Source organism: Sorex fumeus, unplaced genomic scaffold (genome assembly GCF_029834395.1).
Source record: "Sorex fumeus unplaced genomic scaffold, SorFum_2.1 ptg000039l, whole genome shotgun sequence".
Lineage (NCBI taxonomy): Eukaryota > Metazoa > Chordata > Mammalia > Eulipotyphla > Soricidae > Sorex > Sorex fumeus.
The window spans coordinates 23,204,924-23,230,355 of record NW_026606096.1 but is presented as its reverse complement, the minus strand read 5'-3'; the positions used below and the strand labels follow the sequence as shown (position 1 = coordinate 23,230,355).

At 37.0% G+C, this 25,432-nt stretch overlaps 1 protein-coding gene across 3 annotated transcripts in view; it reads left to right on the top strand.

Moving 5' to 3' along the window:
• GRIA2 (glutamate ionotropic receptor AMPA type subunit 2) overlaps window positions 1-25,432 on the top strand; it is a 135,294-nt gene that overhangs the window by 59,478 nt on the left and 50,384 nt on the right. For all 3 annotated transcript variants that reach the window (XM_056119182.1, XM_056119183.1, XM_056119181.1), the window contains exons 3-4: window positions 13,695-13,934; window positions 21,953-22,149. In XM_056119182.1, coding sequence (XP_055975157.1) covers window positions 13,695-13,934; window positions 21,953-22,149 — 437 coding nt within the window. The remainder of the gene's footprint in view (window positions 1-13,694; window positions 13,935-21,952; window positions 22,150-25,432) is intronic.

The window sequence follows — 25,432 nt, the reverse complement described above, 5'->3', positions numbered from 1 at the left end:
AGTATTTTGTCAATTAACTGTCATAATTGTAAAGGACTCACACAAGCTACTTATTCCTCTCTTTGGTGGAACTCTTTTCATACCTTTGGTTCGATGCTTCTGTTGTTTTTAGTAATTGATTTTTAATTAAAGGAATGTGATATATAAGCTATTGATAGATGAATCTTAGGCATAAAATATCCCAACACCAATCCCACCACCAATGTCAACTTCCCACGTTTCCTCATACTCCACCCCATCCCCAACCCCCGTCATCTTGACAGGCACATTTCAAGGTTCAGTTTGTTGGTTGTAGTTTAGATCTAGTTTTTTCAGTGTTGTTGAGTCTGTGCTTTGGCTATATAGGTGCATTATTCTCCTACATCTTCTACACACCCAACCCCCTAATCCCTGTTTCTCCATTACTTTCCTTTCTCGTTTTCTTCCTCCCCATCTCGATTGCTTTCCTTCTCTATATTCTCTTATTATTAAACAATGTTGTTAAAGTGAATGCCATGCACTCTTACCAAAGTGAGACAAGTTACAATACATACATCCAAGTGCATGTGGTATGTACGTATGTAAGAGGTACTTACATCAAATATGAGAGTCTATTTTGCTAAAATTAATTCCTCCAGTTTCTTTAGAACTTAATTAGGCTCTTTGATTTGTACTACTATTATAATAGGATTTTAAGCACACAGTGTTACAGAATCATTCTAGCAGTATAGATATGGTATGTTTGCATAAATTCACACTAGTATAAATTCCATTTTACCCCTTTGATACAAATTCTTGGTTTTTATATAAATTCATATGCATAGAAATAATTTCATTTATCGAAAAATGGAATAAACAATTCCTGTGAAAGCTTCAAACATGCTGAACTGTTCAAAAGCAGATTTACAGAGTTAGATAGTAGAGGAAATAAAGTTCTTTATTTCACATGTCACATAAGGACTATATATTTAGTTGGCCATTTGTGGTTTTGTTTGTCTGTTTGTTTATTTGCAGGGGGAACACCCAATGTATTCAGGGCTTGATCCTGGTTCTGTGCTGAGGAATCACTCTTGGTGGGGCTTGAAAACCATATGGACTGCTAGGGATGGAATCCAGGTGGTCTCTGTGCAAAGCAAATACCCTACCCACTGTACTATCTCTCTGACTCCACCACTATTCATTTAAATGGAAATCTCATAGACCTTTGAAATTTTTTTCAGTGATATGTATTTAAAGTAGACTTTTGGGGGCTGGAGCAATAGCACAGCGGGTAGGGCGTTTGCCTTGCATGCAGCCAACATGGCCAACACAGGTTCGATTCCCAGCATCCATATGGTCCCCCGAGCACTGCCGGGAGCAATTCCTGAGTGCATGAGCCAGGAGTAACCCCTGATCATCGCCGGGTGTGACTCAAAAAAGCAAAAAATAAATAAATAAAAATAAAGTAGACTTTTGTCACACAGGTACAAACTAAACAACAAAAACACATTACCTGGACTACCGCTTATTGAATTTGTCTTTGGAAAAGCTTAGCCCTTCAAGTTTTATGTACTTTAATTATAACAGATAACCGAGTACCTGGGTTGGAGTGATAGCACAATGGATAGGGCGTTTGTCTAGCACGCGGTTGACCCGGGTTCGATTCCTCTGCCCCTCTCAGAGAGCCCGGCAAGCTACCGAGAGTATCCCTCCTGCACGGCAAAGCCTGGCGAGCTCCCTGTGACGTATTCAATATGCCAAAAGCAGTAACAACAAGTCTCACAATGGCGATGTTACTGGTGCCCTCTCGAGCAAATTTATGAACAACAAGAGGACAGTGCTACAGTGCTACCATGCAACTGAGTAACTTTTTCTTCAGGCATAAAGATTGAAAAAAGTCTATGGTGTTAAGATACTCTGGCTAAAAGCAGAAAAAACATGAAGAAAAGTGAAACAGGAAATAGGACAAGTGGCTAGTATAACAAATATAAAATGTAGAAATCAGAAAAATAATGAACATGTAGAGAAGTTCATAGTTTAATCCGCACAACTGCACTATAGCTCACACACTCATTTACATGAGGAAGTGGGTGATGAGTGATAAATATGCACTACCTGACATTTAGTATAATTTCTCTCTTTGATGTTTGGCTGCACAAGTCCAAGTTTAAGCTCTATAGGGCCTTTGAGGGCACTGAGACATTTGAAAGCTGAGATTTGCCAGACGCACAACAGCTGGCTGCTGTCAGCACTGGGATTCGATGCCAGGCCTACAGACATTCATTCTTGCCGTCTTCACCCACCGCATTCAAATTGTAGCCAGTATCAGTCGATCAAGAATCTATAGAGGCTGGGACTCTTTGTATTTATGAGGAGCAAATACTTGTCCAAGGGATGAAGAACGGGACTATGTTTTGTAATATAGTGTCTTAGATAAACGGGGGTAATTCTCTTTAGTTTACATGTCCAGAACTCATCATTAACATTCACACGAGAATGATGGTCTATTACTGCCAGTTCTTCTATTGCCGGCTATGCCAGATGATGAATGGAGTTGGAATAAATGTTATAGATTTTTTAAGCTGCATATAATACGGGCAACAGCAATAAACTTGTGACATTTCACCTCACTCAGCAAACATAACAGGAAGGTCAGGAGGGATAAATGTTTGTTAGAGGGAAAGAAAAATGTATGGTCACGATTTCATAGAGTCATCTCCTGTTGAGTGATGATACCTACGTCGCATTTCACATTTGTATGAAAAATGGCATCAAAATGTATGCACAAGAGAAGTGATCAATCACAGCAAGGATTTGTGGCAGGGCTGTAGGAAGAACCATCAGGAAGGCAGTTTATAGAAAATGTCATTTTGGTGTGTGTTTATTATTCTTCACATTTTCTTTAAATAATTTTGCATTACATTCAATGGCTCTGAACCAAGTGTGTGTACTAGAAAATATGCAGAACTGAAGGAGGAAGAGTAGACAAAGTGGAGTCTTTTAAGGAGATGAGATTTTTGTGTGGCGCTAAACTGCCAGCTCCCAGTGGGAAAATCCTTCGTCAACTGGTAGGAAAGAAGTTGCTACTAGAAGAAGCTTCTATACATACACATAGACAATGTTAATAGTATCACTAATGGAAATTAGATAGTTGTACTCCATTTTACTGTGAGAGCACAATGTGGGTTTTGCCAACAATTACAAAGGACAAAGGAATTAAAATTCCATATTTAGTTTTGCCATATTTTCACATCTATATTAAATATTATCTGTCGCACTAATTGTATTTTGACTTTATTTTCCCAATATTTTTTCAAGTTATTTTGCATCACACCCAGTGTTATTCAGGGTTCACTTCTGTCTCTGCACTCAGGAATAACTCTTTTTTTAAAAAAAAATTATTAGGGGAACACCATGAGGCACAGTTGTAGACTTACAGATTTTTGTGCTTGGGATTCAATTATACAATGATCGAGTACCCATCCCTCCACTAGTGCCCATTTTCTACCACCACTGATCCCAGTATCCCTCCCACCCCCCCATTCCCCCTATCCCGCCCTATCTCTGTGGCAGGGCATTCCCTTTTGTTCTCTTTCTCCTTTTGGGTCCTGTGGTTTGCAAAAGAGGCATTGAGTGGCAGTCATGTTCGGTCTATAGTCTATTTTCAGCATGCATCTCCCATTCTGGGAGGATCCTCCCAACACCCTTTATTTGTTGCTCCCTTCTCTATCTGAGCTGCTTTTCAGGAATCGTTCTTGGCAGTGTTTCAGGAACCCTTTGGGATGCCTGGGATTGAACTTGGGCCAGCAGTATGCATGCAGTGATACATGCCCACTGTATCACTCTATTATCTCTCCAGCGACTTCCTTTTCCTGCAAGCACACACTTAGTTGTTTTGTTGGAACAAATTTTGATTGAAAATACTTAGTGGTGGGGCTCACACACTTGGTGTGAATCTTACACCAATGGCATCTGTTCTATTTTCACACTATCCCTTGTTCTTAGGGAGGATCACCACTACACATAAATGCACTACATATGTGCGGATGCATGCACGCACGCACACACACACACACACACACACACACACTTAAATGTACTATACTTTAAGCTACAATGGGCCAAGTTCCAATGAATTCATAAACAGGGAAAGCCTGACTTTTTTAATGGAAAGCAGGTAAACATCATATTCTGCTGGTGTTAACGAAATTCATGGAAGAATTACTATTTTATTGCTGTTCATTACTATCAGCTAACTGTTACGCGCAGTCTGTGAAGGTGATACACATTGATTTACTTGTTACTTGTTTTTAAAGGGACTTTGGATCACACCTTGCAGTGTTCAGTGTTTAGTCCTGCCGCCATGCCATGCCCTTGTGGTGGTCATTCCAAGCAATGATGGGGGAAGAGGGAGGGGGGCACTGGTGATATTGGGGGTGGAATTTAGGTTGGCTTCCAGCAAGGCAAGTGGCACTTTATGTTTTCAAGGATAGGACAGATATAATTAGAATTTGGCTAATTAGCAGAAATGTAGGATTGCTTTAGAAATACATGTAGGAGAGGCATATATTCAGACTACATAGATCAGGTAATATCTGAGCACTTACATCTTAATTATTCTCTAAGTAAATGGAAGATATTGATGGATTTTTTTTGGTGTACATTTTAGAAAAATATTTAGGTTAAAGAGGATTGTTTGGAAGTGTAGACAATCAGTATTTAAGGACCATATTAAGGCAGAATCAGCAGAACTGGAGACCAGAAGATTGGAGAGGTCCTTTGAAAAGTATTGGTAAATTTGCATGCTGGAAACAAAGAGAAACCTGAGGCCATTCTCTTTTTTGTTGTTGTTTGTTTGTGTTTGGGGTACACATTCAGCTGAGCTCAGGGATTACTTCTTCTGCACTCAGGAATCACTTCCGGAGGGCTGTATCGCTGTAGCACTGTCCTCCTTTTGTTCATGTATTTGCTCCAGTGGGCCCAGTAACATCTCGATTGTGAGACTTGTTGTTACTGTGTTTGGCATATCGAATATGTCATGGGTAGCTTGCCAGGCTTTGCCGTATGGGCGAGATACTCTTGGAAGCTTGCCTCCAAGAGGGGCGGAGGAATCAAACTTGGGTCGACCTGGTTGGCCTCGTGCAAGGCAAATGCTCTACCCACTGTACTATCACGCCAGCCCCTACTGGAGGGCTAAGGGCAACATATTGGATGCAGGGGATCAAACCCAGGTTGGTCACATGCAAGACAAGCCCCACTGTATCATCTCTCTGACCTTGAAGGTGATTCTTATATTCTGAAAAGGGGAAGTCATTTCCAACAGATGAGCACTTGTGGAATTGATGACATTTATGCAAAGGGAAAAATGTCAGCGAAATTTCTTGGCATGCTTGATAAATTGTTAAAATCAACATTTTACTCCTAGATCTGCATCCAGAGATTACTCCTGGCACAGGAGACCATATGTGATACAGAAAACTGAACTGTATTTGCCACCTGCAAGGCCAGCACATTATCCGTTGTATGATAGGTACTATTGCTGGAATCCTAAAAGCGATTAAAAAAAATTAGGCACCTTGATTTACAATAGTGTGGATAACAGACTTTCTTTCCTATAATTTTCCAGTGTCACACCTTCCACCAGAGTGTCCCTCCCGCACCCAGTTCCCACACTGTAAGCGCAGTTCCGTAAACCAGTGCTCAGGTTCTGCTGACTTTGTGTTAGAAGCTAATACTTGTGGCATATTCTCAACTACAGAATCTCTTGTGGTATAAGTCTCAACCTCAAAATCTCTCTATATGCAGTATGCATAAGATATATGTATATATGGGCTGAGGAGATAGCACAGCGGGTAGGGTATTTGCCTTGCATATGGCTAGCCTGGATTCGATTGCTCCATCCCTCTCAGAGAGAGTTACCGAGAGTATTCCGCTCGCCTGGCAGAGCCTGGCAAGCTCCCCTTGGCATATCTGATATGCCAAAAACAGTAACAACAAGTCTCACAATGGAGATGTTACTGGTGCCCGCTCCAGAAAACCGATGAACAATGGGAGGACAGTGCTACTTATCTGCCCCTCTCGCTCGGTAAGCTATCGAGAGTATCTCGCTTGCACGGCAGAGCCTGGCAAGCTATCCGTGACGTATTCAATATGCCAAACACAGTAACAAGAAGTCTCAAAGTGGAGACATTACTGGGCCCGCTTGAGCAAATCAATGAATAACGGGAGGACCGTGACCGTGACATATATATGAACATATACAAATATATGTATATATATATATTGTTTCACTGTATAATAGCATGTAATGTATTTAGTTTAGTTTTATAAATAATTAAAGAAAACTGGGGTGATACTATTGATTGGGAGGTGTTTGCAGAAACAGATCCACAGTGAGTCACTTTGGTCTGATTTACTTTTCAAAGAGTAATATAAGAACAGCATATATTGAAGGAGGGAGACAGAAAGTGGGGAATTCAAGGTTTCTTTAGAACACAGAGCAAAGGAAAAGATGATGCCAAAAACACTTTAGAACTATAACATACAAATTTCCAATATATGGAGACCTCACTCATCATTCTTAATGCTGCTTCCCTGATACCAAGAGAGGTTCATGATAGGTTCTCAGCAATACTTAGTTAATATTGAATGACTGAAGTAGAAGAAAATGGAGACGGAACAATATGCCATGAGAAGCAGAGGTAAAAGTAATGAATTAATTATTTGGAAATATAGAAAATCAATGATTATGAGAGTTATATGGCAGAGAGGAAAAGCAATCAATGTAAAATGTAATTTATAGGATAATATTTTTAGGATTTTTCTTGACTTGCTTTTATTGAATATTTGGAATGATATAGAATTGGAAATTTTCCAACAAGTGACATTGGAGGGTGAATTATTAGAAATAATGAATCAACTCCTGCTAAGAATGAAAAGAATGTGTGATTGTTTTTATGGCATTTTCTAAATATAAGATCAGTTTAATCAAATAGAATATTTAGAACTATTTGTTCGTTAAATAAGTGGGCAAACAATGCCACAGAGTGGAAAACAAAGATTTGCGAAACTTTCTTTGATAGTTGAATTTGACTATTTAAAAAGGGATGAGGTCACAAAGACAGGGTGTAAAAGAAAAAGAGAAAAAAGTAAAACACAAATTATTGGAGAATTTCTTTTGAAGTTAGCATGTAGAAGAAACGATCTGGCAGTAAAGATAATTGGAATCAGAGAACAAGAATCAATCACTGATTTTTCTTTGCAGCAATTTAGAAAAGTAATTGGTAGAGAGCATGAATAATAGTAGCAGAAAAAGAACTTAATGAAGCAATTTTTTGAGGGACAAATTAAAAGAAATGAAAAAACTCAGTAGCAGAAAGATCAATGAGTTTAGGGAATAGGAACTGACCACTTTGCATTAATAGTAAAATTTCATGAATACAATTAAGTTTAAAAATATAAGGGATGGTATTCCATTGTGTAGCTGAACCAAAGTTTCTTTAACCAGTCATCTGTTCTCGGGCACTCGGTTTTTTTTTTCCAAATTTTGACTATTGTGAACAGAGCAGCAATGAACATAGAAGTGCAGATGTCATTTTGACTGTACTTTTTTGCCTCTCTGGGACATAGTCCCAGGAGTAGTATTGCTGGGTCAAATGGGAGCTCAATTTCTAATTTTTTGAGAATTGGCCATACTGTTTTCCAAAAGCGCTGAACCAGTCGTTATTTCCACTAGTAGTGAAGGAGAGTCCCTTTCTTGCCACATTCGAGACAACACAGGTTGCTTTTGTTCTCTTGAATGTGGACCAGTCTCTGTGGTGTGAGATGATATCTCATTGTTGTTTTTATCTGCATCTCCCTGATGATTAGTGATGTAGAGCATTTTCTCATGTGCTGTTAGAAAAGATGAGGTCATGAAATTTACTTACAAGTGGTTCTACATGGAAAGTATCATGCTAAGTGAAATGAGCCAGAAAGAGGGACAGACACAGAAAGACTGCACTCATCTGGGGAATATAAAATAACAGAATAGGAGCTGAACAACCAAGAATAGTTGATATAAGTACCAGGGGGTCTGCTCCAGGGATTGGAAGCCAGCAGCACATGCTGGGGAAAAGGCAGCTAAGATAGAGAAGGGAACACCAAGTAAAGGCAAGTAAAGGATGTTTGGAGGACTCACTTGAGATGCGAGATGTGTGCAGAAAGTAGGCTATGAACCGAACATGATGGCCGCTCAATACCTCTATTGCAAAGTACAGGACCCCGAAGGAAAGAGTGAGCAAAAGGGAATGCCCTGCCACAGAGGCAGGGTGGGGTGGGTGGGATGGGTTTTGGGGGTGGGAGGGCTACTAGGATCATTGGTGGTAGAGAATGGGCACTGGTGGAGGGATGAGTACTCACTCGTTTTATAATTGAAACCCAAGCACAAAAGTTTGTAAGTCTACAACTGTACCTCATGGTGTTTCACTAATTAAAAAATAAATAAACAAATAAATGAAAAAAAAATAAGGGATGGAGGCTAGAGCAACAGCATAGCGGGTAGGGCGTTAGCCTTTTACCGGTTGACCAGAGTTCGATTCCCAACATCCCATATGGTCCCCTGAGCACCGCCAGGGACAATTCCTGAGTGCAGAGCCAGGAGTAATCCCTGTGCATCACCGAGTGTGACCAAAAAGCAAAAAAATAAAATAAAAACAAAAGATGGTCCAGAGAGATAGTATGGCTGATAGGGCCCTTGCCTTGCACAAGGTCTACCTGGGTTCTATTCCTAGCATCCCATATGGTCACTTGAGCACTGCCAGGAGTAAATCCTGAGTGCAGAGACAGGAGAAACCCCCAAGAACTGCCAGGATATGGCCCAAAAGAATAAAAAATATTTAAGAGAGTTATGTCAGATGTTTTGTGGTGAAACAAGGAGACAGATTTTCTCTGGCTCCATATTCTGAAGTCCGAATTGTTTGGTGAAGTAGTTTTCTCCGTCCATATAATTCAGGATTTAAAGGGCATGCCATTTTTCCTGCTAACAAAGCAGTCCTTATTGTTATATTGAAGTTAATGGCAATTTATTAGTAAAGGTTTTCAAGCAAAAATTGGTTATAACCTGTTCTCCCTTTCAACTTAATAATCATGTGGTTTTTCCATCCTGACTCCAATACGCCACATTAGCAGCATCAATGAGCAAAATGACCCAAGAGGAAAAGATGTGAGTTGGATGCACTATCAGCACTGCTAGTGACTTTTATCTTCTGGGCTTGTAATAAAAAGTGGAATAATCAGCAAATTACTCACACCCAGGAGATTATTGTTTTTGCTGTTTGACCTAAAGCATCTTTCAAAGGGCTTGGATTTGCTGAGCTTCTCAAAGTTGATTTTAAATATTTATTTGAAGTAGAGCTGAGTGAGAGTATCTTTATCTGCTCTGTGACAATCAATTTTGAGTCTTAAGACATATGTTATTTCAATATTAATGAGCATAATAATTAGGAGACTTACCATAGTTTTTCATAAGGTAATTTTATATGCCCTATCTGAGGTTAGTGGTGAGACTAAAATTTTTCTTCTTCCTGTTTCCAGAGATAATATAAGAAAGTAATTATGATATACAATGGTGTTGATGTCACCTACTTCATTTTAGATATTGTTCTTGGAATTATTGCTTTTGCAATAATTGTACTTACACATATTATTTGCATACTCTCAGTGATACCAGATCTTTCATTGAAGACTGACTAGTACACAAATGATTTTAAATTTTAATTTGGTGGCATTGCTGGAAAATAAGGTAGAGATCAAAACAACTGATGTTATTTCTAATCAAATGAGGAGTAGTACAACTAATAATATTGTGTTTTGTGTAGATGAGGTGCTGTATACATGCCCTTTTGGAGATATCTCCCGTATCAGAATACACATAGTCTTGAATGTTTTAAACTTAAAATTTAATATTTACTTGTTGTTCATCTTGAGAAGGTCACTGCAGTTGAGCAAGCAAAATTCCTTAGATCAAGTCGGTATTCTTATTGACTTTGTATAAATTTCAGTGACATGAGTGTCATACTTGGGGACAGGGAGCTGTGTTTACTGATAGTAAGGAGAGGAGATAAATCATATTGACAAAACGGCTGTTAGTTCATGTGTACTATAGGGACATTAAGAGATAAACCCTCTGAGGATGTGACTCAAGTGGTAAAGGACGTGTAGTTCTTCGTGATGCCCTAAATTTGATCCCTGGCACCTCATGAACCCCAACCCTGAGCACTGCTGATTATGCAGTTTGTGGTCCCCAAGTCCCACAGATAGGTCCATCGTTGAAGTTGCCTCCTCAATAACAGCAACATAAAGATAATTATACATCTAGAAAACCAGAGGAAGTATGCAATTAGATGCTTGATTATTTGCAAGGAGACATAAAGGGGTACAGAAAGAGGACTGAGGCACACAAAAGACATGAGAGAAAGACTGTGTTATAAACTTTTGTTGAATGAAGATTAACTGAATTATCTGGTATGTTTTGAGTTAGAATTGTAATTTCTTACAAAGTCTTTACTGTTTGTGTCCGTTTTTGGGTCCAAACCAAGTGTTACAGATGGCTGTGATAACCAGGAAGCCGTTTGACAACTCACTACAGAATCTAAAGCAAATAAGAAATAAAAGAGTTAGCTCCTTATTAAGATGGTTTAGTTATGCAGAGTGACAGCTTTTATTAAGCTTGAGGCAAAGGCTTTAATTTCTATCTGCAGAGATATTTCACGTAAGATGAGAAGTCATGCAGAATAGTCAAATTTTGAGTGAACTTTAAGATTTAAGTTGTATACTTCAGTATACACATATCTGCATGTAAAATAACAAATCCCTGTACAATGTTCCTAGAGAGTCTGAACAGTAAATGAATTTTCATATACGTGAAGAATTAACATAGTCAAAGACATTAAATTTATTTTCTCTTTCTGTACTAGCACACAGGGAAAATTGTGAATTTTAAGCATAGACAGTCATCTCATCTATGTTCTCCATTAAAGGATGAAATACATACAAAGACATGTAGCCTGAGTTTGGAGAGATAGTTCAATGAATTGAGTGCATAGTTTTTATGCTGGAGAATTGGGTTTGATCCCCAGCATCCAGTGCTTCGTTGAGGAACTCCAGGAGTATTTCCCCAATCATGGAGATGGGAGTAGGACCTGAGAACCACTGTGTGTGCCCTGAAACAAACAAACAAAAAAATGAAAAAGAAATGGAGCCAGTTCTTTCTTTCTTTCTTTCTTTCTTTCTTTCTTTCTTTCTTTCTTTCTTTCTTTCTTTCTTTCTCTCTATCTCTTTCTCCTTTCCTTCCCTCCTTCCTTCCTTCCTTCCTCCCTCCCTCCCTCCCTCCCTCCCTCCCTCCCTCCCTCCTCCCCTCCCTCTTCTTTCTTTGTTTCTTTCTTTCTTTCTTTCTTTCTTTCTTTCTTTCTTTCTTTCTTTCTTTCTTTCTTTCTTTCTCTCTTTCTCTCTTTCTCTCTCTCTTTCTCTTTCTCTCTTCTTTCTCCTTCCTTCCTTCCTTCCTTCCTTCCTTCCTTCCTCCCTCCCTCCCTCCCTCCCTCCCCCCTCCCTCTTTCTTTCTTTCTTTCTTTCTTTCTTTCTTTCTTTCTTTCTTTCTTTCTTTCTTTCTTTCTTTCTGCATAGCTACTGGTGGTGTTCTGGGGCTCCATGTGTGAAAATTGGGATGGAACTATAATGCCTAAATCTCTTTATTGTCTCTCTGGGACCATGTAGCCAGTTGCTTTCTCAGAAATATATTCAACTATGTAAAAGAATAAAAGAGGAAACCTCAGTTTCTCTTTGCCAACAGGAGGGGAGCCCATAGTATCCCTTCATCAGTATTTCCATTTCTTCCCATCTACTTACTACTCCTCACCCCCAAGACCCTATCTTTAACATTCCTGTAGTTCCCCAGGACCATATTATTCTGTTCCAGAACTGGGAGACACAAAACTAAGATAATCAATAACCAGAAAGACAAACCAATGGAACCACTCTGTAGTTTCCCAGTCACACAAAGACCGATTTTCAATAAAAATCTCACAAAAAAGAGCCATAGTTAACTTAATCCTATACTAAGTTCCTTTCCAGTTGGGAAGCACCTTTTCTTCTCTCTTCTACTTTCTAATAAACTTTTCTACTTTCCAACTCTGAGTCTGAACATCTTTATTATTCAATACTTTCATTCTTGCAAATATTGAAGAATCTGGGAATTGTGAATGAACAGAGACCTGGTGTCACCATTTTGGCTCACCTGAATCAAGACTAGTATAAAGAAATCAGCTGGTAAATTACTCAGATATAGTCAATAAATTTCAGAAAAGTTTCTATGTTAAAAAGAGATATCTTAATACTGATAAATTTTACAGGAAAATAGAAATATTGAAGAGATAAGGGGCTGTCAAGGAGACAGCTAATCTTGCTTTCCTTTCATTCAAATCAATGTATAATTTGAAAAAAATCATTGCTTATTATTGATTTTTTGGAGTAGGCTACTCAAATCTGCAATTTTTTTTTGTAATTTTAGGGATAAGTCAAACCTTTGTTTCTATAGTCTACCTATTTGTGTAATAACATAAAATTAGATTATATTGGCTATCCTTTAGATGTGATTAATTGAAAATGATGCTTGGTATTAAGCTGTAGATTGTTAAATTATGTTACTGAATAGTTACTTTCTATTCTTTGGGTTAAAATTGCCCTGAGGTATCAATTTTCTCAGAACAGCATAGCTCATCTGAGTGAATTTGAGCACAACGTATGGGTGGTTTCTATACTGTGTTGTGAGCTCTTGAACAAACTGAAAATGGGGCATTATAAACTTCCTTTAGTACTACTTGACTGAGTCATAGATGTTGAGAGCTGTCTCTTCTGTGAGATCATTAGGAGAAATGCACACCTTGACTGATCTCCTTTGAAAGAGCTTTTTGGTTATCATTAGAATGTCTCATAATCACACTAACCTTCTAATATACAAGCATAAAAGGCCCTCCCGTTGATCGTCGATTTGCTCGAGCGGGCCCAGTAACGTCTCCATTGGAGACTTTGTTGTTACTGTGTTTGGCATATCAAATACTCTCGGTAGCTTGCCGGGCTGCTCTCCGAGAGGGGCGGAGGAATTGAACTCGGGTCGGCCATGTTGGCCGCTTGTAAGGTGAACGCCCTACCGCTGTGCTATCGCTTCAGCCCTTATATACAAGCATAATCAACATAATAAAACTTCCAAAAAGAATGATATATCCTGAGAAATTAGTTGTCATTAAAAGTAATCGGTGGCTGAAGAGATACCACAGCTGTTGAGGCACTTGCCTTACACGCAGGTGATCTTGGATTTTCAACATCACATACAGTCCCCTGAGATCTGCCAGGAGTACCACCCCCCAAACAAAATATAAGTCCCAGGTACCTGCATTTTATCCATTTTAAAACTAATTTTCCCCTTCCACTATTTTTTGGCTTTAGAAGCTTTCCAAAATTATGCATGCTTAACATATTTTTAAACAATAATGATTATGTTTACCTGTAATGCTTTCTAGGTCTTTATCTTTACTCAAATAGGATGCTAACTTAAGTTAGCATACAACTCATGTCTTGCTGAGATTAACTCTATTATTTCTTTTTGCTTATTGTCATTTTATATAACGGCAGTAGTTTTAGAGCAAATCCATGTACTTGTCTGCAAATTTCAATGACGTATCATTTCTGGTTTTCCCTTCTAGTCTGCTCGCAGTTTTCAAGAGGAGTCTATGCCATTTTTGGATTTTATGACAAGAAGTCTGTAAACACCATCACTTCATTTTGTGGAACGCTCCATGTCTCCTTCATTACTCCCAGCTTCCCAACAGATGGCACACATCCATTTGTCATTCAGATGAGACCTGACCTCAAAGGAGCACTTCTTAGCTTGATTGAATACTATCAATGGGACAAGTTTGCATACCTTTATGACAGTGACAGAGGTAAGTGCCACCATCCTTATCTCTTTCAAATGGGTCCAATTCATTTTTGACACGTTTATGTGATGCTAGAGCACCACCCAACAGGTGGTGAAATCAGAGGATAAATGGCTTTAGTTTTGGTGTGTACACGAATAATGAAACATAAAGCTTGAAAAAAATACAGAATGGAACAAAAATTGCAGTGACCGTATAATTTGCAGGTACAGATTATGTCAGCTTAATGCCCACATGTTCAGTTGTGATATTGAAAACACCTAGAATCAGCAACTAAGACCCTATTGGTGACTATCAGTACTACTGTATTAGGACTCCAATGTTGGTGAAGGTGAAGTGGCTATCTTGAAAAATTAATTATCTTGAAAATTAATAAGGAATACTGTAATGAATAAAGTAAAATAAATTAAAAGGAGATCTTCATATGTGAAAGGTTCATCTGGTTGGCTATCTTTAACCTTGCTTTAAAAGAAGCATAATTACCCATAGTATATTCTATAATTTATGATGGTGTTGATTAGCATGTTATTAGATGGTGATTTGTCTCATTATTTATTTGTTTTGGCTCATTATTTTAAGGTTGTGTAGATTTTTTTTATGGGAGTGGGGCATACATTTTTGTGGTTTTGTTCTGAAATTCCCTGTTGGAAGTTCGGTATTAGCAGACCTATCAGACTTTTATGGCAGAGAATACCAAATACTTTTAACCATTCTTGGTTCTGTGTTTTGTCTTCAGAGGATCTGAGTACTTCTTAAAAATTCACGTAAGATATTTTCTGAAGAATATTTCTATAACCAAACATAAAAGGGTTAAGTACCATTATTGTAAGAAGAACTACATGCCCAGCCACCCTTTCTTCAGCAGTTTACTGGAATATGTCAAGATTCAAATAAAAATTAGAACTCTGTCTTGATCTAGATAGGCACCTTGATAACCTGCAAGGGCAGACAAGAAGCCAGCCAGCCGTCAGTCAGTTCTCTATTGATCAGTTTCTAGGCATTTCTGCAGCTTTCTGGAATAAGGAGTCAAGTGAGGTGTTGAATTCTCTGTCCCCTCCTTTAAGCCCCAGAAATGAGAAAACTCAGTGGAAAAGTCAGTCAGCACTATACAAGCTGAAAAAAAAAAAAACTTCCCTGCTAACAGTTCTCCTCTACATTAGGATGGAGAACTTATCTAGTTCCAGGGGGCAGGAAGAACTAAATGGTGAATTCTGAAATGTACTTTATATAAATAAATGTGATTGAAAAGTTTATAAAATGGAACTTAAGCATAGTTTTCCCCTCTTCATCTCCACTAACTCCTTTTAAACTTGCTTATCTTAGTAAAACTAGCTTGAGGTCTGGGAATATTTTTACTTTCTTCTATACTCTGTACCTTTTTGATGTGATTTCTGTTACCTTAATAGATTTTATTTCCAGACAGTTATTTTTCATTGTCATGATCCCAAACCAAGAAACTATCATGTGTCCTTTCTCTCATCTCTCTATTTCCATGCTGTTTCCTTTTGATTTATTTCCCACAAAGTAGCCAGAAACTTCAAATGAATTTTTAACTACATTTTTCTCTTGCTTTAAATCATGTTATCACTGTACTACCGTCATCCCATTGTTCATCCATTTGCTCAAGCGGGCGCCAGTAATGTCTCCATTCATTCTAACCCTGAGATTTTAGCAGCCTTTCCGTACTTGTCCTTCCGAACGGTGCTGTATTGGAGGATCTTTCAGGATCAGGGGAATGAGACCCGTTATTGTTACTGTTTGTGGCATATTGAATATGCCACAGGGAGCTTGCCAGGCTCTGCTGTGTGGGCAGAATACTGTCAGTAACTTGCTGGGCTCTCCGAGAGGGACAGAGAATGTATATAAGAGAATACAAGCAAGTGTGTTAAAACCAAACACATGCTTTAAATACTTCAATTTTTTCTCATTGCAGTAACAATAAAATTTAAACCTTTTCACTTAACTAGAGCGATAGCACAGCGAGACGGGCATTTGTCTTGCATGAGGCTGACCTGAGTTTGATTTCTCCATCCCTCTCAGAGAGCCCAGCAAACTACTGAGAGTATCCCGCCCGCACAGCAGAGCATAGCAAGCTCCTGGTGGCATATTCAATATGCCAAAAACAGTAACAAGTCTCACAATAGAGACATTACTGGTGCCGGCTCTATCCTCAAATAACTATTAATAAATGATTATCAGTAATAGAACCTGTATCTCTTACTTATTAAACTGAAAAATAGAAAATAAATGCTCTTCACTGAATGGTAGGATTTTAATTTGGGACATATATCACCTTGACTATGACTTTCTGACATTGATAAAGAACTTTGGAGAAAATTCCAAAATAACCGCTGACATAAATAGAAAAAGGAGAAACTCTAGTATTTGAGGAGAGATGCTGAAGAAAGACAATCTCTGCAAAATGAATCATGAGGTGAAGGTGGATGAACTGATATATTTGTGAGAAGAAACTGAAGCATTTTTAAATGTTTTAACTATTATTTTAAAATTTTTGAAGTAAATTGAAGTGATGAGATAATTCCCAGTCATTAATTTATACAAATTGATGTGAGTTAAAGTGCCTCTATTGAGAAAAGAATATTAAAGTGATAATGTTAAAAAATTACATGTTCAAACCAAAAATGACCTTATGGATACATTTCAAGTTCTTGTCAAAGAGCTGTTTGTGTTTTTGTATTCATGTTTTTTGTATTTGCCTTTTTTTCTGAAAATTTTCATGGATAAATGTGTACAACTAAAATACTTGCAAAAAATTTAAACTTTTTTTGTCATGTTTTGCTTTTCTTATAGAAATAGGGTGTTTGCATTCTTATGTTTCTTACCAATGATAATTTTTATAGACTTATCTTCATTTGTATTTTTGGAAGTTGATTCATGTTTTCCTCTTGGAAACTTGTTTTCTTCTTTTGCTCCATAATACATTTCCTTACTTCAAGGAAGCATCTGAATATTTTAATATTATTGTATATGAGAGCCTTTCTTCATATTACACATACTGTAAAAAATTCCATTTCTGGAGCCAGACAGTTACTCTTAGCATCATGGAGTGCATCTCTGGAGGTCTTGAACAACTCTGGGTGGTCTCGGTAATCTCCAGCACCATATGGCATGCTGCATCACATCCACTCATTCTTGTACTGAACTTCTGACCCTATTGGCTGGGAGTCAGGAGTGAGTTTTCTGGTCTCCTGAACATTGCTTGGGAAACAACACCCCCAGCCCTGGCAATAATATTTAAATTATATTCTTAAATCTCTTAATTTAAATGCTGTATGTCTTCATTTTAAATTACTTGATATGTTCTTGTGTCACTGTCTTCTGTCTTCATTTTCTTGAAACCGCAGGGGAAGCATTCTTGGCCATGACCAAGAGGCCATGCTGTGCCGGGATCTAATCCAGGCTGTCCCACATGGAAGGCATGTGCTTTACCACTTGAGCCAATGCCTTACTCCCTTAAAATGTTTTTGAAAATATTGTTCTTTTAACTTTTAATGCTGGAGCGATAGCACAGTGGTAGGGCATTTGCCTTGTATGAAGCTGGTCTGGCCAAGCTGGGTTTGATTCCTCCACCCTTCTCAGAGAGCCTGGCAAGCTACTGAGAGTATCTTGCCTGCACGGCAAAGCCTGGCAAGCTCCCCATGATGTATTCGATATGACAAGCACAGTAACAAGTCTCACAAAGGAGATGTTACTGGGTCCACATGAGCAAATGGATGAACAACAGGAGGACAGTGCTTTTACGGTGCTAGCTTTTAATAATCAACATTTTGTAATAGTGCACAGGTGTTGGCTTTTGTCTGTAAATGTATGAGTATATGTCTTGCAAGCATTGGATCATCCATGAAGTAACTCAAAAATTTTGCGTAGAATATGAGTCAGATCAAACTGTCTTAAAATGGCCCTATACTACTTTATTTCAATACTCAACTAAAACTACCAATTAAGCCATTCCTGGTTCCAACCACTCACTCAAATGTTGAACAAAAAGACTAAGGATACCCCTTTGGTAACAAAGACACCAGATACTACATTCTGAACTTGATATAAAGCATCTTTAACAATCATGGTTTACCAATAGGAGTTATGCTGGAAATGTTCATTTGGTGTTGTTTGCTCTCGCAGATTGCTGATGTCTTTATTTAAACCAGCACAGGTGCCAGCAATTTGCCACTTTTTGATGACACAATACCCTTGATAAAGGTCACGTATTATCCACAGAAAGTAGGTAGATTGGTCTTTAATGCATTTAAAAGTATGAAGAACGGCATTACCTGTGTGTGGATTAAAATATAGACTTTTCTCCACATATACATGTATTAAATTTGAACTAGAACTTTAAAATTTGTGTATTTTTAACTTATTAGATCAGTTTCAGTAAGTTAAGATAGCATACTTCTTTAGGCAGAAGTAATGCATTAGCACAACTAATGCTTTAAATCTTTTGGTTCTGTTTTAATCTTGAAGTGTACTATTTATTCCCTCAGGAAAGAGCACTTTGAGTCCAATTCCAAGAAGACATCATGCATAGAATAAAAATGCTTCCAGATTATAAATTTCTTTGCGGATGTTCTAGAGAAAGTCAATGAGGGAAATATATGCTAATCTAATCTGGCCTAGGCATACTGCCATGTTTTAGACATCATAAATATTCATTTCTATACCTGAATGATGAATAAGGCCAATGAATTTTAAATGGAACAAAGAAAATATTTTTAAGAAGAAAGAAATTTTCTGAATAATATATACCTATTTTCAGTAATAAGCTTTAGCTTCCTATTGTATGCTAAATAAAACACAGACTTTATTATTTTGAGACTGATGGTTTTCTATAACTTTCATACAATAATATTAATATGGGTTCACAAAGAAGTTCTACTAATACTTTGAGAAAATTTGAGGTAGATCTCATTTAAAAATTGGTTCAGAACTAATGTACTCTAATAATTCATCTGTATAATTATCAGATATTTAACTAATATTAATTATTTTAGCTAAAACCTGAGAATTCAGTAGAGTTTAGGATTTAACTTGACTTACGATTTTTTTACCTTTAGACTATCTAAATTATATTTTATACAATATATTTCTATTTATCCGGATACATTTAAATATTTTCTTTGTTCTGAAAATATAATAAGAAATGAGTCTCTGTTAATAAATATCCTGAAATAAGAAATAAAACAGTGAATGTCTAATATTGAATGATTACTAATTATAAATAACTTTAATTAAACCAATGTTTTTATAAATTTCCGTTGTCTATATATGTATGTATTCTGAATCAAGGGATCAATTTACCCAGAAGCATACTACTATGTTAAACTGTATTAAACTGTGGAAGGCAAAGAGTCTTATCTCAAAATATATTTCTCCTAATTAAAATGTAGTACCATGCATATAGATATATTTTATGTATAGGGAACCTAATTTTACCTGTGTTTAACAAGCATTTTTAGAATTTGTAAATGACAAAATGACGTATAAAATTTAAATAGAAAGACTGTTTAGCACTTTTATAGGAACAATAGATAAATCAACTTGAAGGTAAATTTATAATTAGGACATTACATAGCATTATAATTACAGGAAAAAACAAATCTAAGAGTATGGGTTAATAATCTCAGTATAGCAGTTCTCTCAAATTACAAGTCATTGTGATGATTTGTGAATTAATTCTCTCAATAAAAATTTATTATTTAGTGTTTTAATGTACCACTTGTGTAGTTTATTTTCTTAATAAATGTATGTTTTAGAGTATCATTGGTTAAACTATTATTCTGAAACCTTTAATTACAGTTAATTTTTATACATCTTAATTTTAAAGTTACAATTTTTTGCTTCTTTAATAACTGTGAGTTACATTTTTTTACAGATAGAATGCATTTGAAGCAACTTTTTATTTAAATTAATTCATTTGAATCTATGTATCATCTTTACCTTATTTGATGGCCTGGAGTGATAGCACAGTGGTAGTGAGTTTGCCTTGCACAGCCAGCGAGGCCGAACCCGGTTTGATTCCTCCGCCCCTTTCGGAGAGCTCGGCAAGCTACCGAGAGTATCTCGCCCACACAGCAAAGCCTGGCAAGCTACCAGCGACGTATTTCATATGCCAAACACAGTAACAACAAGTCTCACGATGGAGACGTTACTGGGCCCGCTCGAGCAAATTGATGAATGACGGGAGGACAGTGACAGTGACCATTTTTGATATGGTGACAGAAATATTGCTTGATGATGATAGCCAGGGAGATAGCACAGTGGGTAAGGTGCTGTTTTGCAGCTGATCTAGGTCTGATCTAGGACACTCAATAAGTTCCCCTGAACCCAGTTAGCGAGGAGTGTAGAGTCAGAGCAACACTGGAATGACCCAAAAACAAAAGTGGACCTGAGAGACAGTACAGAGGATAGGGTCCTTGCCTACACTTGGCCGACTGAGACTAAATCCTCAGTACCGCATATGGTTCCTCTACTGCTCCAGGAGTGATCCCTGATTTCAGAGTCAGGAGAAAACCCAGAATACTGCCATGTGTGGCACAAAACAAACAAACAAACAAACAAAACCCCAAAAAAAACAAAAAACAAGCAAAACACAGAAAACAGAAATATAGAAAAATATTACTTAATGAAATTCATTTACAATATTTGATTTATTTGAAATTTCTAACGATTTATGGTGAAATAGAGAACAAAACATGAGTGATTCAAATTTCAGTTCAATATACTCAATTGCACTTGAAACTTTAGTGGTACATTTTAGAATTAAGTAGTTTAAAATGAAGTAATTTTTTTTCTTGAAGTAAATGAATCCCACTGGTAAATGTTATAATGTGTGAGAACTTATAAAATATCATAGGTAGAACATTTGAAGAAGCTGCAAGAGTTGCCTAGTGATTTGAATCTGGAAAAATGGTTGGAAGTCATTAAGGAAATATGCTTTTGTTTTTCCCTCTTGGTGAAAATCTTTGATTGGCTTAATAGCTGTTGTCAAGCATTGATGGTTGTTGAATTCATGATGACCAGCTGTGCATGCTGTATCTCTATTGTTGATGAAAAGCAGGAAAAAAATTTGAATTGCATCAAGGATTTAATTTACTTACAATGAATGGAAATCATAGGTGATTAGTCAAGTTTTCAAGTTTTATCTTTTTTTACAATGGCATATTGTTCATGTTTAAATAATACCTCGATAAATTCATGCCTATTCTACACTGCTTATTTAAGGACTGGTTGGAGAACTGATTTGGTTGTTTGCAAAAAACTAAAAATAAACGTTGAAAGTTATATGATGCTATTAGTAAAGCTACTAATAGCAACATGTCTTAACTTTTGAAAGTTAAATCACAAAAAGTCTAGGCTAGAAAACTGAATAGCATTTTGTTAATACTTGAACATTTAATTTTATGTTGATACCCATTACCAAAATTCATATAGTAGCAGACTGAGAAAAAAATAATTTGACTAGAAAACAAATTCAGGGTGTAGAACAACCTGGTGCATTTGAAGGACTATTATATTCACATAGTTTCATCTTACTGATATGAATATAACACATAGTTCATTAAGAATATTAACACATATAACACATAGTCTATGAACAGTATTAACATGAAACGAACTAGCATTGAATAAAAAGAAACAATTATTCTATTCTAATGTTAGATTTGCTAACATCTTTTGATTTCACTTAAACCATAATATGAAGGTCATTACATTTCATAAATATCCAAAAGAAGATATTGAAGAGTTAAAAGCCGAAAGAAGGGAATACTGTTTTCATTAAACTAGAATTTGTATGGATCAGAAGAATAGCCTTTAATTAAAGGAGATTTTGATGTGAAGTACAAAATGTAGATGTTGGTAAAGATCAGAGAAGTAGCTTTTGGGAAACACTATCATTCCATTACTTGCACAAAAAGTCACTCAAAAGTGTTTGTTCATTGTCAATTTTGTAGCACCATTCTGAGTTATCGTTATCCACTATCATTTTTCTATACCTTTCTTAGGTTTATCAACACTGCAAGCTGTGCTGGATTCTGCAGCGGAAAAGAAATGGCAAGTGACTGCTATCAACGTGGGAAACATCAACAATGACAAGAAAGACGAGACCTACCGGTCACTTTTTCAAGACCTGGAGTTAAAAAAGGAACGGCGCGTAATCCTGGACTGTGAACGGGATAAAGTCAACGACATTGTAGATCAGGTTTGCTGTTCTCTGTTTGCTAATGACACTAAATATAGAAGAAGAGTGCAAAGTCAGCATTTGCTACGAGTATTTATGTGGGGCGCTTGAACAGCAGTTTTGACATTATGGTTTGTGTAGGATGCCGCGAAGATCATCAATTAAATGATCTCTGGCTTCAGTTAGCAATAACAGATGGTCTTCAATAATGCTGACACATAGTAATTATATTCAATATAAAATTCTTGACTCATGTTGGCAGGGTGTGTTGACTATTTGAACTTGATATCACATTTAATTCTGTTCTCATATTTTTGGATTAGAAAAATAGACATCTACTGAGTGAATAAGTCCATGTTCCAAGAAAAACCTGGGTCCTCAGGGAATTCTCTGGTGACACATGTATCACATCAGCATAAATTGCAGGGGCCAGAGAGGGCATCCCTGGCAATGTGGCCAGCTCTGGTGAGATCCCTGGCACAGCATGGTTTCCCAAGCATCACTGGGCACAGTCCCAGAGGCTCCAACACCACTAGCTGGATACTTCCCAACACCTGGTAGGTGGGTCAGGTAATCCTCAGCCCTGCAGGACGCAAGAACCCACCACATCTTCTGACCTTAGCACTGAGCCCTATAGAGAATCATGGGAAAAGTCTTAGAGTACCACTTGCAGCCCACTCCTTATTAAAAAAGAAATGAAACCTAATACAGTGGGTCCTTGTCTCAAAAAAATCATGTGTATAATTTTCCAAGAAGTAATTTTTCTTCTTTCCTCCTCTTACAAGGTAATTTAATGTCATTCTAAAGTGATTAAGCTATGAAATTCAGATAAAACACTTACTCTGTGTTCATAGTTTAGTAAATTGGATATATTTATTTTGATAGCTTTTTAAAAAAATATTGAATCACCGTGAGAAAGTTACAAGCTTTCATGTTTGGGTAACAAGCACACAATGATCCAACATCATCCCTCCACCAGTGTAAATTCCCTATCACCAATCTCCCCAGTATACCCCCCATCCCCACCCTCTCCCTGCCTCCATGGCAGACAATATTCCCCATACTCTCTCTCTATTTTGGGGCCTTAGGGTTTGCAATACAGACACTGAGAGGTCATCATGTTTGGTCCATTATCTACTTTGGGCACACATCTCCCATCCCGACTTATTCCTCCAGCCATCATTTTTTTAGTGATCCCTTCTCTATTCCATCTGCCTTCTCCCCTCAGCTCATGAGGCAGGCTTCCAACTATGGGGCAATCCTCCTGGCCCTTGTATCTACTGTCCTTGGGTGTCAACCTCATTTTATATTATTCTATACTATTCTATATTATTCTATACTCATGTTATATTATTCTATACTCCATAAATGAGTGCAGTCGTTCTATGTCTGTCCCACTCTTTCTGACTCATTTCACTTAGCATGATACTCTCCATGTCTATCCCCTTATAAGCAAATTTCATGACTTCATCTCTCCTAACAGCTGCATAGTATTCCATTGTATAGATATACCAAAGTTTCTTTAACCAGTCATCTGTTCTAGGGCACTTGGGTTGTTTCCAGATTTTGGCTATTGTGAACAGTGCTGCAATGAAAATATAGGTACAGATATCATTTCTACTGTGCTTTTTGGAATCCTCGGGATATATTTCCTGAAGTGGTATTGCTGGATCATATGGAAGCTCAATTTCTAGTTTTTGAGGGGCTGTTCATATTGTTTTCCAGAAAGACTAGACCCGTCGGCATTCCAAACAACAGTGAAAGAGCACCCCCTTTTCCCCACATCCATGCCAGCCCTGGTTGCTTTTGTTCTTTTGAATGTGTGCCAGTCTCTGTGGTGTGAGATGATATCTCATAGTTGTTTTAATTTGCATCTCCTTTATGGCTAGCGATGTGGAGCATTTTTTCATGTGCCCTTTGGCCATTTGTATTTCTTTTTTGAGGAAACTTCTTTTCATTTATTATCCCCATTTTTTGATGGGGTTAGAAGTTCTTGATAGTTTTAAAGAGTAGCATGGTACCAGAGATAAGGAGGTTTTTATCTGTGCCTAGTATACTATCTTGCGTCAATTTAAGATCTTTCAGGATAAGACAGTCATGCATTAATGCACTAATGATAGAAATTATACCCATTAGTACACTTTTAAAAGTAGAATAATTCCAGGGATTATGGTGAAGCTGAATTATGATTTATTAGTAAATTCTACTTACTCTACATTTCTTTTTAGACTGATGTGGGTATATCTGTATTATATAAGTATATACGTATATATAATGTGTACATATATTATAGTAGCTGCTAGTTCCTTGGAATAATATATGCATTGAAGAACATTTATTCACTTAAGAATGCATTTCTTGGCCCTTCTAGGCTTGGAAAAGAAAATTAAATTTGCTAATTTACATGACACTAACATTTGCAAACAAAAATGTTGATGATACATTAATTGATATATAATGTAGGCCCTAAGACATACAAAATGGATTTCTCACAAAACATTTAATGAATGAGTAGTTTTTTATGAGAGAGAAGTAAATGTATGTCAGAGAGATATGGATTTTATTAGAAAAATCTTGATTTTTATTTTAAGAGCTGAGGGTAAGTTGTTTTAACCTGAAGGGCTCTTGTTCAAATGTGAACTTCAATAACTCATTTGAATTGCACAGAAGATTCTCATTAAACAGAAGTTTAATAATAGTCATTAGTCTTTGGTTTAAAATTTTCAAGTATTCATAACTCTTCATAATAAATGTTACTGAATGCCTGTCAAAGACTAATTATTTGCAAGACTAAAGAAAGCACAAAGAGAAAACTGGGAAGATAGGAAATGTGATATTTAGAAACAAATATATGATCCTGATGAAAGAAATATCTAGGTGATGTCCTTCACAATTTGCAGTGTTTTGCTCACATTTTAAATATTTTATATGATTCTCTTGAATGTGTTAAATGGGTGAATTCTGCACTGAACATTTACTGAAGATACTTTTTTGAATGTGAGATGAAGAAAAAAGGTGGGTAAGACTGGGCAGTGTCTGGATAACCTGAACTCATCATTAAGATGGAAGATTCACAGTACTGAATATTATGTTATAGTCCACTCTGGTTAAAGAGAACCCAGGAGGACCCTATCTACAGAGTTGGAGGAGGTCTGGAGGCTTGACATGACCCCTTTAAAGGGTTTCATTTGCTGGTTTAGATTGACATATTTATTCCTTCAATCAATTTCCCTGAATGTCTAATGTTTAGTGATCAGGCACTGCAGTAAATTAAAGAAAATAATGTTAAACACAATAAGCAAAT